The following is a 14,608-nucleotide window of genomic DNA, read 5'->3' as shown; positions in this document are numbered from 1 at the left end:
CAACTTATTGGAGAGTTTCATCAATAGCATGGGGTAAACCTCCAGTCAGCTTGATCTATTGGCAAGTAGTCTTCCAACAAGCATTTTGCTTCTGCAGCTTGTGAAGAGCAACCGAGGCACCTTGCTCTCCCAACTGCGTGCATCTTTGTCCCGCAAGATTTCCAAGTCTCATGCCACCGAGCGAGAAAAATAAACTTATAAACTTGTTGGTTCTTACTCTCTGTGTCTCCCAGGATAGATGGATGATGCAGGCACCTTTCAATATAAGTTTTGTGTCAACTTTTTAAAATGGTGCACTGGAAAATGGCTTCTGTAAAGTATCAGTATCCTTTGGTAATACATGAAAGCTCACCGTTTCTTCTTCTGCAGCTTCACAACTGAGAACAGAACATGTCTACTGCCATCATTTTGAAAATAGTGAAACATAATTTGCAGAAAAGCATAATCTACTTGTGTTCATTCGCTGCCTTGCTTCATACCGTGATGCGGGGATGACAGATTTTTGTAGGTCACCCTGGAGGTTAGCATTGCTCTTGTTCCCTCGACCACACATGTTCCTTTGGATTTTGTATTACTGCAGAAAATAAGCTCTGTTGCAAATAAAAGTTTAGGATAATACACATTTTGTTCGGAAAGATAATCTTCGCAAATGAACACCACTTTTATCATTTCTTTTTAGACATAGCCTAAATACACTTATTAACAGAAGTAAAAAGCTAGTGTTTGGCTAAATGAATTGCACCACAGTTGCATGACTTCAACGCTTCCTACTACACTATTGGCAATAGGAATATGACATTATCAACAGCAAAGCAGCCATTTCTACAGCAGGCTGCCTGTACACTGTCACCACCCACTGAGCAAGCAACCCATTCAGCTCCAACATGGTCAGTTAACACTGTTGTACACTGGGCTGTGACAGTTAATCTCATGTCCAATAAACAATCAAACAAACAAAAAAAAAGATTTAATAATTAGGTCATGGGATTACTTTTCACTGTCCCAACATGGAAACACGATGAGATGTATTGATGTTTTTAGATCAATATAACTGCTGTATTAATGTGTATATATTTTACTGCTGTAGGTGTTTATGGTTCAGCTAATTCATCGACTTCATATACTGTAGTTTAAGCTACAGCAATGTGTCATATTCTAAAGATCATCATAATGTTTGTGTCATCACTGTCCTGTAGGAACCACATATCTCTAAAAAGTCACTTTTCATAAACTCAGAAAAAAGTGCTGTTTCCAGCTTTAATGCATTTTCCAGTTTTTTAAACGTTTGTTTATTTAACAACACATTCTGTGGACAGCAGTGTCAGGCAACACACAAACATGTCCATTTAAATACTTTGTACAGACACACAAAAAATATACGAATATATGCACACAATGATCATTGCTAATGTTTGCTAGCCCACCCCACTTTTACTCCCGCAACAATAGCATTATAACTAGTATGCACCACAACATGACAGCAGCAACTGACTAAGCTAAATACAGTTGTACTTGCTGCGGTCATATAATAGGCTTTAACTTATAAGCCTAGCTGGAGACAAGTCACACAGACTAGCTGGAGACACACAGACATCTGTGTTAGTCAATACAGCGTGGCAAGTCCACACTATGAATACACCCTCTAAACTAAAAGACGGGGTCCAGTGTCAGGTCCTTCACTCTCATTGCTGTTCAGTGTCAAAATCACCTTTGGATGCTGCTACCCAGAAGCCTGATCACACCTGGGCCATCGTGTTAGTTGATAAGCCCTGCCCATACCAGCCAGCCACAAAATAAAAGAGGAAGTAGAGGAACAGCGTACTGTTCAACCTAGCGCTACTCCTGTCATGGGAATATTTGGTTGTGTGATTGTAGGGCTGCATTTTGTTGAGATTTGTTCCTGAGAAGATGAGATTCAGTGAGTTTTCTTCCATAACAAATGCATTTTTTAAGCAATCACTTTGGTAGATCTGTTGACACTTAATGAAAGCACTACTGTATCATATATTTTTCAGCACAAAGTAGTTAAATAGAGACACTGCAGTGTTTGACATTGATTCTGCCTACCTACAGCAGCCAAGCAATGACTTCTGCTGGGGTATGGTGGTACCACCAAACAGCATGCAGAGCTACAGTAAACTGTATTACTAGAACCAGTGGTGCTCAATTATGGCAATATGTTTAGTTGAAATTATGAATACATTTACTAATGATGATTGTGGATGGTGGTGTGTGGTTTTATTCATGTTTTTATGTCAACATATTGGAAAGGGCATTGTGAGAGTATTTGAATATTGAGTCAAATGTTTCCCCCTCTGTATACATTTTAATTATGGCCCTGCTCCACAGTCACCCCACTCAATCAATAGAGCACCTTTGAGATGTGGTGGAACCCAACAAAATGGCATTTTCAGGAACACATTATTTTTCAGGTCGCTTGATTTCCACATAATTTCTGAGGAACTTTCCTTTAAAAACAAGTTATTTGGAACAGAGCAAGTATGGACAGCATGACACATATTTCTAAACAGTGGTTGCTTTCCAGAAGAGATTCCTGTAGGTTAAGTTCCACATTAACCCAACAACGTCTTTATTCATTATATTGGAAATGTAATATTTTATATCAGTTGTTGACATGTTCAGCAGTGCACTGACAAGAAGACCTCTAGGTTACACTGACCAACAATTGAAAGTGATTTATTGGAAACACCAACAGAACTGTTTCCATTTTACATATTTTTAATACACCGTACTACTTCTTTCCAGGAAACAAGGTACAGCCAGAGTGCCGTTAGAGTATTTTCTTTTCTTGTAAATTATAGTAAACTAAGGGACCTTTCTTTGATTGATGATGATGTCATTTAAATGAGCTTTGCATGACTGAATATGTAATCCCTTTGGTATCAAAAATGTCATTCATAGACAAGGAAATGTACAGTCTGTTATCCTGCATGGTGACATCACATATTTTACTTATGTTTGGGGTCAGTTAGAACAACATCTGACTAATGTCAGCATGTTGACAGTGACCATGCTAGAGATCACTAAAGTTATTGCAGTTTATCCTGATGGGAACATGAGTGATGAACCAAAGGTCATACCAATCCTGGCTTTTGTCATGGCAAATGAACCAAAGGTAGGCAAGGCGCACTCAAACGGAGTGGATGAACAGAGGGAGCACCGACAGAGTGGCTATGACACGAGGCACGCGTGGAAGCGGCAGGCAGACACTGAAACAAAAGAAAACACAGCACAATAAATGGCTGGAAAAAACGATGGACAAAAAATGACTTTTACTAACAAGGAGAGGAAGACAAAGAGACTCGTACTTATGGACCAACAACCAGACATCGACATGGAATGAGGAATAATCCGGCAACGAGGAGGAGAAGGTCCATGTCTTAAATACTCTCCTTGATGAAGGGAGAGTGACTGCAGGTGAGTCGCAGTGGGAGGAGCTGGCAGCAGGTGAGGGGCTGCCCAGCCACCAGGGGTAGACAGACAGACAGACACACACACAGGGAAAAGGGAGAGGAGACACACTGGGAGAGACAGGAAGCCAGGATCATAACAAAATCAATATAAAATTTCATAGCAATCCAATAGTTGAGATGTTGTGTCTGGATCAAAGTGGTGGACAAACAGACATTACCAAAGCACCAAACACTCTCTGGTTCCAGCTTCCCAAATATGAGGATGGACTGCTTTTCTTTCTTTTATAAATTAGGTTATAAATGTATTATTTTATAAATTCAATAGTTTGGGGTTTTCGACTGGTGGTCAACAAGTCACAATTCAATTCAACAACACAATTCAAAGACATCACCTTAGATTCTGGATTCACTGGCATTTAATAGAATAACCAATTCATCGAAAAAAAAAAAAATGTAATTGTTTTGCTGGAGCAGACCTAGCACGGAGGGAATATCTGCCAGGTATAACAAACAAGCCAGCATCAAACTTGAAAGTAACTCCTGACTTAATGTCTCCTCTTTCTCTTTTTAAGGACCGATTTAATCATCAACACCTCACATCCTTTAGTGAGCCCCCACCTCCTCCTCCTCCCACACACACACACACACACACACACACACACACACACACACACACACCCACACACACACACACAGTGATGCTCTGACAAAGGTGTTTTTTCTGCACCATCTATTCAGAAATGCCCTTGTGTCTAATGTGTGCTGTGTGTGTTTATCAATGAGTTCGACCCACAGCTCGAGATGAGCTGTTCAGACCTACTTCTCTGAGGCAGGCAGGCAGGCAGCTTTTTGTAAACGCCTCCACTCTCCGCTGCCTGTCAGAGTGTCTGAGCTGTGGCACACACTGAACCACACACACAGGAACACAAGAAAACAAAGCTGGGCTAAAAATACCTCGATCGCCTCAGAGCGGCATATTGAAGATGTAGCAGAATTTACTGGAAATGCAGTGACAGATGTCGATTCAAGTGAACGTCCACACACAATCAGCACATCTTTTAAAATAAATGGGGGGGATTCTTCAGTCTATGACAGAAAGTTCGAGTTTATAAGCAGTTCTCATAAAATTAGGAAAAGTCAGGAAACAACGAGGCGTCAAAACAATGTTAAAAGTGAAGAGATGCTGCTTTTCACGGTTTTAAATAATAGTGAACTGAAAAGCTTTGAGTTTTTAGCCCCATTAGCTGTGTGGCTCTAGATATGTTGGTGTTCAGTGCAGACTGAAACAAATGGGAAACTGTCCAATGGACTGCCATGAAATGTGGTGCAGACATTCGTGTTTCTGAGAGGATGAATTGTCCTGGCTTTGGTGATCCCCTGATTTTTTTTCTTTAGATGGGCATACAGTGACTAAATTCTACCACTGAGAATAGACACATAAGCTAATTCCCCTTAAAACATGGTCTTGAAACAATAGTATTTCACTACAAAGTAAAATATTTGTCACTAAATGTGCAACAGTCAGTGTAGCACTCAAAACCCCCACTTATCTGATTGTATGCGGTTTGATCAGATTGACTTTGGCCTGGCACCAAGAGAAAACATCTCCACAGCTGCCATTGTATTTTGATATTGAAATGCTGAACTTCAAATATTGCTAAATCCTGGTTAGTACATAGAAATGTGTGACATCACCTTTTTCCAGCCTCCTTCCACACACTGCAAGCCAGTGAGAAGAGCACAGGCAACAAAAATACAGAAAAACTTTCCTGTCAACTTATGAAAACTCAGAAAATCATGCGTTCATGTCGGACACAATCAGTCAAACTAAGAAGCCCAATTCTGTAATAAGACTGATATCAGACACCCCCCTGTCTTATACCTTGAGACTATTATCTAAGTTGAGATTTACTGCAAGTGTATTTCGAGTCTCATTGAGAAGATCTCCTTGTACGGTATAATACCTCAGCAGATAGAGATAGCCAGTTCTCTGCCCTCTGGCCCTTAACCATCTTTGTCTGGCTGGTATGTGCCTGTCCCCCGTCCCATGACCCACTCCTGTTCTAAATATAACTATCCAAGCATGGTCTCTCACTGTTAAGGTCACATTACATCATCCCAAGCAGCATATTCTCAATCAAGTAGGCTCAGGGCATGAGCTGAGACACGTCGAAGGCTTTATGATCTACTGGGTCACTCAAAAAGACGTCAGGGGAGGTTTGAAAACGATGGGATGCAGTAACAGCTAGTGGCTTCCTGGGCAGGGGGCTTGACTGGACCTAAACACCTCTGGAGCAATAGATACACAACTTGAGAAACTTTGAAAACCTGCTGGGAAAAAAAAAAAAAAAATCCAGATTGAGTGTTAAAGTTTTCTTGAGAATTTTGGCTGACATGGGCAATGGAATAAACAAGGTACAGATAACTCTGCATTTAAATAAATCTAAATTACCTTGTTGTATCTTCCCCTGCACCCTTCTTTTAACTCAATTTGTGACTTTCTTTAGGTCCTGCCTGATCTTTATCTTGGAAATATCAAAGGTAAGATTTCCTGCCTCTTGTCATTTCAGTAATTGATTTATTTTCAGGATAATGTAGTAGAATATGTTTCAGTTCCTCATACGGAGGGGCATGTGGTGAGATGCTACACTGAGCTCAGTTTCTATAGAGTGGAGAGGTCACAGCGTACAGCAGAATGATTGAAGCAATGTATTTTGATGTTAAAAAAAAAAAAAAAAAACTTTTTTTGCCTGTATGTGAGTGTGCGGGCGTTGGTGTGTAGCTCCGTCAGCAGCTGGAGGAAGGCCACGTGAGGGGTAGTGTGGGAGGGGATGCCCCATGGTGTGGGGGTGTCCCCACTGCAAACTATAATCCACATCTTTCCATAAAACAGTAAATGCAATCATTAGGTTGCTTTTTGTGTGCATACATGAAATGATGACTGCACAGGAAACGGCTTATAAATATGCATTACTTTTTGTAACCATGACGTGTTCAGGGCACCACTGTCGAACAGGTAATCTTTCATATAAGCTAGGCCTTTGATCTTTTTTTGTCTTTGTTCAACAGGAAGTGTGAGCAGGTATGAGGAAGAGTAAAACTTTTACAGACTTTTACAGGGCAAGACAGAACAGTAACTACAGAGGGACTGAAGTTGAGCAAAAATTTAGATGAAAGATTTTCAGGCTGGCCAGCAAACTGTAAAATGTATAATGCCATCCTAAGCAAAAAATAACTTCAGAAAATTGGGGGGCTAAATATAGCAGCTATCAAATTCAAGGATTTAACTGTGTAATTTAAAGGTTACTGTTCCAGACCAGCCTATTTGCATCAAAGGCTAAACTGGCAGTTACTGCTACTCTGCTATGCTAGCTATGTTAGCTTTAACGGGAGTTCTATGATGGCTGGGTTTTATTCAACATGATATAGTTGAATTCGTAGCCTTCTATTGCAATTTGTTATGTGTAATGAAGCGCAATTTCTAAGATGTCCTTTTAGCAAAGTCGGCATTTACAGAAAACAGCGAGGGAAATATCAGTAAGTAGGCCTACTTTACTTTTAGCTTTAGCCGAAACTATCTCACCAGCTAACATTAGCTTGTTGATGTCTGGCTGTCTGTTTTTGTCTTTTTTGTATTTACTGATAATTTCCCATGCAGGTTTCACAGAAATGACACATTTCTATGGCATAATATCTTCTATCTATATAGTGACTGTGTTTTGGCTTAATCGGGCGTGTCACTGGTCTGTCCTCTGCAGAAAGACAGCTCTCTGTTACCAGCTTTAATGTCACGTCAGCACCTTGACACCCCATAAAAATATTTTTTTCATGACAGACACACTTAGAGATTCATTTCATTTTATGACCTTGAGGTCACTGGCTTACAGTGCAAGGTACATAGTCAGATTGTGTTTCCTCTGCAAGTATCTTTGATTTATATACTATGTATATTCCATTTTATATTGCAGGCTTTTTTTCTGTCTAACTTGAGGTTAGTTTAGTGGATTTGGCTGATTGGAGGGCTCAGTGCAGGGCTTTTCTTTGTCTTGCATAGGTGGCATGAGCATCCTGCAAATTTGCAAAGCATGAGAAAAAAGTGCTCAAGACACATCTGTCCAAAGTAGAAAACATTTGGCTTCCTTTTAAAGAACAAAATTTGATTAGAAGAATTACTGTTTCTTGCTTTTGGCCCAAGCTGCTGCACTGTTTTAGAAACACTGGTTTTCCGGTTTTTCTTTCAGTTCAAAACAAGAGCAACACTTTTAAGCCATAAGGCCACATTTGCTTGGGAAACATTAGAGGAGGGGGTTGTTGTTGGGTAGAAAATGCTTAATTTAGGTCGGACCTTACATGGGGTGATCTGTGATTGGATGGAAGGAATATTTGAGATTTCTTGATTTTCTTTGTGATCTGCAGATGCACAAGACAAGGAGCTGTTGGCCCAGCACAATATCACCCACATCCTGTCAATCCATGACACAGCTGCACCCATCCTGGAGGTGAGCTGTCTTCTGCGTGTCTTCTATCAGCCTGTGTGACCCCCATGGCCCAACATCGATCCACTCATAAAGTACACAACTTCCCCTCAGCTCACCACTGCTGTTGTTCCCCTCAGTGTCCCTGCTGCTTAGTATTCGTTCTGAAAGTGTTAAATGTTGGGAGCCGACTTGAAGTTTCTCTGACTTAATGCCTTCTTTCTTCTACATCTAACAAAATATCTTATCGATTAATCTGTCAATTCATTTTCCAGTTAACCCATTCTTTGTTTAGTCTACAATTTCCCAAAACCCAAGGTGACTTCGCACATTTGAGAAATTGGAGCCAGCAACTTTACGGCATCTTATGCTAGAAAATTCAATTAAGTAATTATTGATCAAAAACATTCACTTTCTGTCGATTGATTGATTGTTTAATCAGTTAATCATTTCAGCTTTGCACCCTTGTTATCCCCTGAGGTATCATCCTCAACTATTTATGATATGTTGGTTATTATATGTTCAGTATAGTTGTGTTTTGCAAGGATTAATAAGAAGAAAAAGGTTGTCAAGAAATATTCTTAACCCAAAAGTCAGATAGATTTGTATCAAAGGCTTTTGAAATAGACCACTTCAAATGGTGTGAAAGTCAGATGTTCTTATTTTCAATTTTGCTTGGAAAGTCCTTTTGTCTTGAATCATTCAAGACATGGAATTCACCAGATTTAACCAAATAAGCAGTCGCCTGACTGACTGTGGAGCTTCAATATTCTGCGGGGTCCAAGTGAATATCTGAAAATTTGACTGTTGTTTTCAGTCTGTGATGCAGCCATAACACCAGCAGATGATTTTAGCTCAGCAGCTTGAAGTCCATCAAGTCTTGAAAGTGGAACTGCATAAAAAAAAGGTTTCTTGCTTTTCATGCTGAATTTAGACGTGGCAATTTGAGTATGAAAGAGCGGGAAAGACGTTTTTTCTTGTACGTGAGCAAGTGAGTGTGAGAAGGACAGAAAGAGGTGATTCAGCTGTGAGAATGTGGTAGGTTGAAAGTAGAAATTTGCTGTCACTGATTTCCATTTGGTAACAGATGTAAGAATATAACATCTGGACAACTGCAAAATCTGTGAGCGGAGAGCTTAAGTTTAAATTTAGCAGTTTTGATTTCGCTGAGACGTTATCCTTCCAGAATCATCATTAACGATCAATTTGAATATGAACTGTTATTTCATTTGAGTGAAATTTTCCTCTTTCCGTCTCTGAGTCCGTATGGCTTGTTTTTGAAAATCTTGATCTTCAGTGTCCGCTTTCACAACTTTCATCTTTTCTTGTTGAAAGCGAGCATGAAAAGTGCTCAGACATTTCTGTACACTTTCTCCATCCATGTATGTTTCATTGAACACTGAAGAGAAACAGCAACTTGTATTACAGTATCAGTACCAAAACTGGTCAACCACCAAAACTTTTTAAAAGGATTTGGACCTGAAATTATGTCTGACTCCCTGAACTGTGCTGCCCATCACTCAGCAGCTCATTAATTCCAGCTGCTGTTCAAATCTTTGATCTCGATCGCAGGATGATTCTCACAGGTTTTTGAGTTCTGTGGCATAATGATGACTCAGGTCTGTTTTACCAGTGCAGCCCAAATAGCCAGATGGGATGGTTTATTTGCATACCTAACAGTCAAACTGCTGACTGATTGATTTCTTGGAAGACAGCATGATGGGTCCTGAGAGAGGAAGGTCGAATTTGCAACCACCAAGTCTCTGAGGTCGGATGTGCCGTTTACTGTACAGTATGTGGCTCTAATTAACATACTGCAAAATAGAATGACAGGGTCAGTTTAACAGAAAAAAACTGCAGTCTCAAAATGCCTTTTTGCATGTAAAGAATATACATTTCTGCGCTTGTCCACAATTTGCATGCAGACTGTTTGGGAGTGTATTCATGCTTTCTTTTTGACTGCATTTGATTTTAGTGACTAATGGTCACAAGGAGTTATTAGAGCGATGGTGCAAAGATATGAGGACTCCATATGCATGACTTTTTCTGTCAATAAGTACAATTTCACTCGTATGTGTGTTACATGCTCCTTCGATACGTGTACGTCTGTTCATGTTGCAGCCTGTGTGTGCATGAGTACTTTGTGGTTGGTGTGTGCGAGCTAACCTGTCTGGAGCACTTCCAGAGTTCAGGGTGTCCCAAAGGGCTCAGGGGTTTTTGCAGCGGCGCAGTCATAACGGGACAAGGTAGTTTCTGTCCACTGCATGTACCATCAGCTGCCAGGTGCACAGTACAAACACACACACACACACACACACACACACACACACATAGGCGTACATCGTTATGTCATGACCTGCCACACTGACAGGGTCCGAGGGGCAAGGTTTCAGGGGCCGTCCCATCTGTCAAAAACAGGAAGTGTGTGAGAGCCAGTAACAGGACGAAACTGTTGTTACACATTAACTGTTATACATTAATTAATTCAACAACTTTGTATGCATGAAATACTCTTTATAGTGTTGTTTGAGTCTAAACTAGTCCCCCCATCACCCTCTAGGACATGACATACCTGTGTATATCTGCTGCTGACCACTCTAAGCAAAACCTGTAAGTACTTCTACACACACACACACACACACACACACACACACACACACACACACACACACATATATATATATATATCATATGTTATATACATACAAACACTCACAGAGTGTAAATACTGTGTTTGAAAAGTCTTGAATATTGCATTCCTATCTACCATCTCATGATCTGTGGCAAGTGCAATTGCAAAAAAAGAGTTTAATGATGCAGAATATCTGTATGAAATGAACTTTTCGATATCATGTGAACATGTTTTATGTAAGCATTTAGGAAACTGGAGGGGGGAGAGCAGAGGGAGTTTTATGAAAATATTTTATGTAAAAGTATTCCCAATCAGAACATTTATTTCTGAAAAAATAAATAAATACATAAAATCACATACACAGTATTAAAATCAGAGAATTTAAAATGTTATCTGGTTGGAGGGCAGGTTCAGCCATGAATTAATTGATGGAATAAACACTGAAGAATATATAATTAGTACTAAAGTGGAATCAAGTGGGACTGAAAAAATATTCCTAACCCTAACCCTATTCATAGAGGTTTAAGAAATGCTATTATATTTTTTTAAAAATAAACAAATATTTCAAATGCAGTGGTTTAAGTCTTATATTGTTATTTTAAGATTAGTCATTTTAATTCAATGTGCTTAATCTCACCAGGACTCAGTACTTCAGAGACAGCATCATGTTTATCCATGAGTCCCGGCTCAAAGGAGAGGGCTGCCTTGTCCACTGGTGAGTGAAAATAAAATTACTGCTGGTTGATTTGTTCCTTATTTATGTATTAATGTACTTAACCTTGAAATCAGTACTTCAATTTGAGTGATTAAAAATGTATTTTCATTCTTATTTTTGAAAATAATGCAGGCTGTCTATGTTTTGTTTTAACTGCACGTGATTATTTACTGCATAGTACTCTCCATCAATTTTTTAAAACTGAAAACAAGTCATGTACATCAGAATACATGGTCTGAAACTGGTGTCATTTACAGATGAGAATACTGAGAGGAGGAGGAATAAATATTCAGGTTGAGCTGATTTTTGTTTAGAATGATGAATATTTGGCTCAAGATGATCTGGAAGTCCTACCATTTTATTAACCCAATTTTCATTTTCAACCACATCACTGTCACTAAACAGAACACAATTTAGATTAATGCTTTCATCTTTTCACATATCAAACATGCAAAATCAAGCATTTAACCACAGCTTTAGGAAAAAAGGGGTTTCACTTCTTTGTACACTAAACAAGAGAATCTGAATATGTGCTGACTACTGCAGCTAGCATCATGCCGTGAAGCCCTGTGCTCTCAGTGTTGCAGGAGTGTCCCGCAGTGTGACTCTGGTGGTGGCTTACATCATGACAGTGACGGGCCGCGGCTGGGTGGACTCTCTGGCGGCGGTGAGGGCGGCTCGGCCGTGTGCGGGGCCGAACCTGGGCTTCCTGCGGCAACTGGAGGAGTTCGAAAACACAGAACTGACTGAAGTGAGTCAAGGTTTCAGCAGGAGCCATTCCATGCATTGTCTGCAATTGCGTGTCTATATATTAACTTTCATTCTTACTGGCAGAGTCCACCATCCCATGTGGGATTCAGATCGCATATCCATGCACAAGTGATTCACAGGACATGATGGAGACATGTAATGGACTTGATACAGAAGTCAGTGCATGAGACAGACAGCAACAATGGTCCAAATCTAACCACGGCATGTCTCCTGCTCCAGTGGATGAGACACACCTCATTTTGACTGGAAATGGCACCTATATTACAAAAAGCCAGGATATGCTTAAACCCACCTGTTCTGAATGTCCACATAAGGGTACACACTTTTGAACAGCATCACCTCTAAGCCATCCACAATGTCACGCCTGTTTGCACACGAGGGAAACAACAAAGGCTGTTGTGTGATGAATTCGTTAGAAGGAAAAGAAAAGTTGGAGAGAAAAGTTCAAACCACTTCAGCTCACCTGGTCAATCGCTGTGCGTAGAAGGCGTGCTTAATCTGATTGTCAGTTTCAGAAAGTTACGGATCGGACTTCTGAAAAGTTTGTCAGTAGGGGCTTTCAGGCCCTGTTTGATGATCTGGCAACCACTTGAAGCATGAAGTCCTACTTTAACTTCCCTCCTCTGTCTTTTTCCCCCCTCTCTATTGGAAACACCCTGCATCTCTCTGATTCTGCCTCAGCTGTCATTTATTCATCTGACTCACTTGTACACTCCCTCTGCTCTCCCCCTCCCAGTATCAGGCCTGGTGGAAGGAGCGATATGGGAAGAACTCTTTCAATGATGGCAAGGTGGTGGAGACGCTTTTAAGTCAGAAATCTAAGAGCAGCAGCAGCAGCAGCAGCGATGCCATAAGGACCAGCATCACTCCTGCGCTGGGCACAAGTAGCACCTGAAAAAAGGTCTTCGGACAAGCTCAGTGTGTCCTGAACTCAAGCAGCCGAGGACTGTGGGCTTCTGCTCGGATCTTTAAACCCACTCAGACCAGACCAGCTTCTGCCTTCATCATCAGTCCTGCAGGGCAAAGCGACAGCAGGGACACTGATGTGAGCGGTTGCGTCTCATGTGTGCAGAATGGCTAAGCAGTCATGTGATGGGAGGGGGTTTTTATGTCATTATCGCAGTCCCCCTCGTCATGTCATGTCCTTGCCTCTAACTGTCAAAACAACATGCAAGGCCAGTCAAGCATGACACCAAGGAAATATGTACATAGAGTCCACAGTGTGAACACACATTTAGCTGTGTGCACTCCCCGTCAGTTACGTTATGCTGTGTCTTCTACTTGAAATATGAGTATTACTTTCTATAGACAGTGTGGAAGCTGAACGTTGTATTTTCCAGTAACACAGCATCTGAAACAGTGTTCATTTATTTCTAACTGTTTGATTCCTTAATGAATGTTTATTTCTGTCCGTATGCTTTGTTTTAACATCGAGCTAGCAGAGTTAATGATTAGCACGTACATTTCTGCTCCATCTTATGTGCTTTTGTGAATTTGCATTTTATTTCATTAAATGACATAAGATTTAATTTGTCAGGTGAGGATTTTTTTTTTCTTTTTTAGCGATTTAGAGCAGCGGGGGCTGGGATCCTAAAAATGACTGGAAAGCAAAACTAAGGTGGAAAAAAACTATTTCTGCAGCACAAAATGTGAATATGACTTTCTTTTGAGTCACTTGATAATTTTAGGCATTTCAGGCCTTTAACAATGTATTCAAACAAGGATAAACACAGTCTTTGGTTGAGATGGTCACAGCTCAGTGGTGGAAGAAGTATTTAGTTCCTTTACTTAACTAAAAGTCACAATAATAGAATGTAAAAATACTTTAATGTAGTTTGTTGAGGTGGAATTTTATCTTCTTTACATTCTGCTGGATAGTTTCACCTGTAACAATCTGTTTTATTTTATAAGCTGATCACTGGAGTTGCTGAGCTGTCACATAAATGTAGCGCATACACAGAAGTATCTCTTACCCTTTTTTAAAATATTCAAATTCCTTTTAATATTTTTTGGTCACTATTCTTGATGTTAGGTTTATTTTTGCTGAACATTTATTCATTTTTGTTTGATCAAATTCTCATGCTTAATGTTGGTTTCATCTTGTTTTTTGAGGCCATTTAAGATGGATCTCTGCACTAAAAGGCCGTACAAATAAAGGTAGTAGTATAAGCACAACTACCTCAAAACTGTTCTTATACAAAGCTCAAGTAAATGTACTTATAGCTACATCCCAACACTGCAACTGGTCACAGAGACCAGAAGTGGACTTGTTTCTTTGAAGAACGCTGAAGAATAGTAACTAATACATTTACTTGAGTTTTGTACTTCCAGTAAGCATGTAAATAACGTATTTCTAATTTATGCTACTTTCTATTTTAACTCCACCTTGTTTCAAAGGTTTAATATTGTGCTTCTTACTCCACAACTATAATCTGATCTGATTTTAGGCACAAAACACATGATGGGTTTATGAAATATGATGTACTGTTGTAGTTAAACTTCAGTGAACTACAACAGAATACGAAGCAGTTAAAATGAGCTCCACCTCCACCAACTACATTAGTACAGCTTAGATGATAAT

The 14,608-nt window shown here is 39.9% G+C and overlaps 1 protein-coding gene across 1 annotated transcript; it reads left to right on the top strand.

The window, feature by feature from the left end:
- Window positions 1–5,828: 5,828 nt before the first annotated feature.
- LOC139330513 (dual specificity protein phosphatase 22-B-like) lies at window positions 5,829–12,922 on the top strand. Its single transcript, XM_070961454.1, has 7 exons — window positions 5,829–5,849; window positions 5,942–5,975; window positions 7,851–7,933; window positions 10,470–10,519; window positions 11,182–11,256; window positions 11,836–12,007; window positions 12,764–12,922. Exons 1-7 carry the CDS (start codon window positions 5,829–5,831, stop codon window positions 12,920–12,922), a joined length of 594 nt encoding a protein of 197 aa, XP_070817555.1.
- Window positions 12,923–14,608: the final 1,686 nt, after the last annotated feature.

The sequence above is a fragment of the Chaetodon trifascialis genome, chromosome 4, assembly GCF_039877785.1.
Source record: "Chaetodon trifascialis isolate fChaTrf1 chromosome 4, fChaTrf1.hap1, whole genome shotgun sequence".
NCBI classification, from domain to species: Eukaryota; Metazoa; Chordata; class Actinopteri; order Chaetodontiformes; family Chaetodontidae; genus Chaetodon; species Chaetodon trifascialis.
Note: the sequence above shows the minus strand (reverse complement) of the source record. Positions and strands in the feature narration are given on the sequence as shown.

Coding starts and splice junctions, on each gene's coding strand:
- LOC139330513 (XM_070961454.1), top strand. CDS start 5,829: ATGGGCAATGGAATAAACAAG. Junction 11,257..11,835: donor GAGGGCTGCCTTGTCCACTG/GTGAGTGAAAAT, acceptor CTGTGCTCTCAG/TGTTGCAGGAGTGTCCCGCA. Junction 12,008..12,763: donor AAAACACAGAACTGACTGAA/GTGAGTCAAGGT, acceptor TCCCCCTCCCAG/TATCAGGCCTGGTGGAAGGA.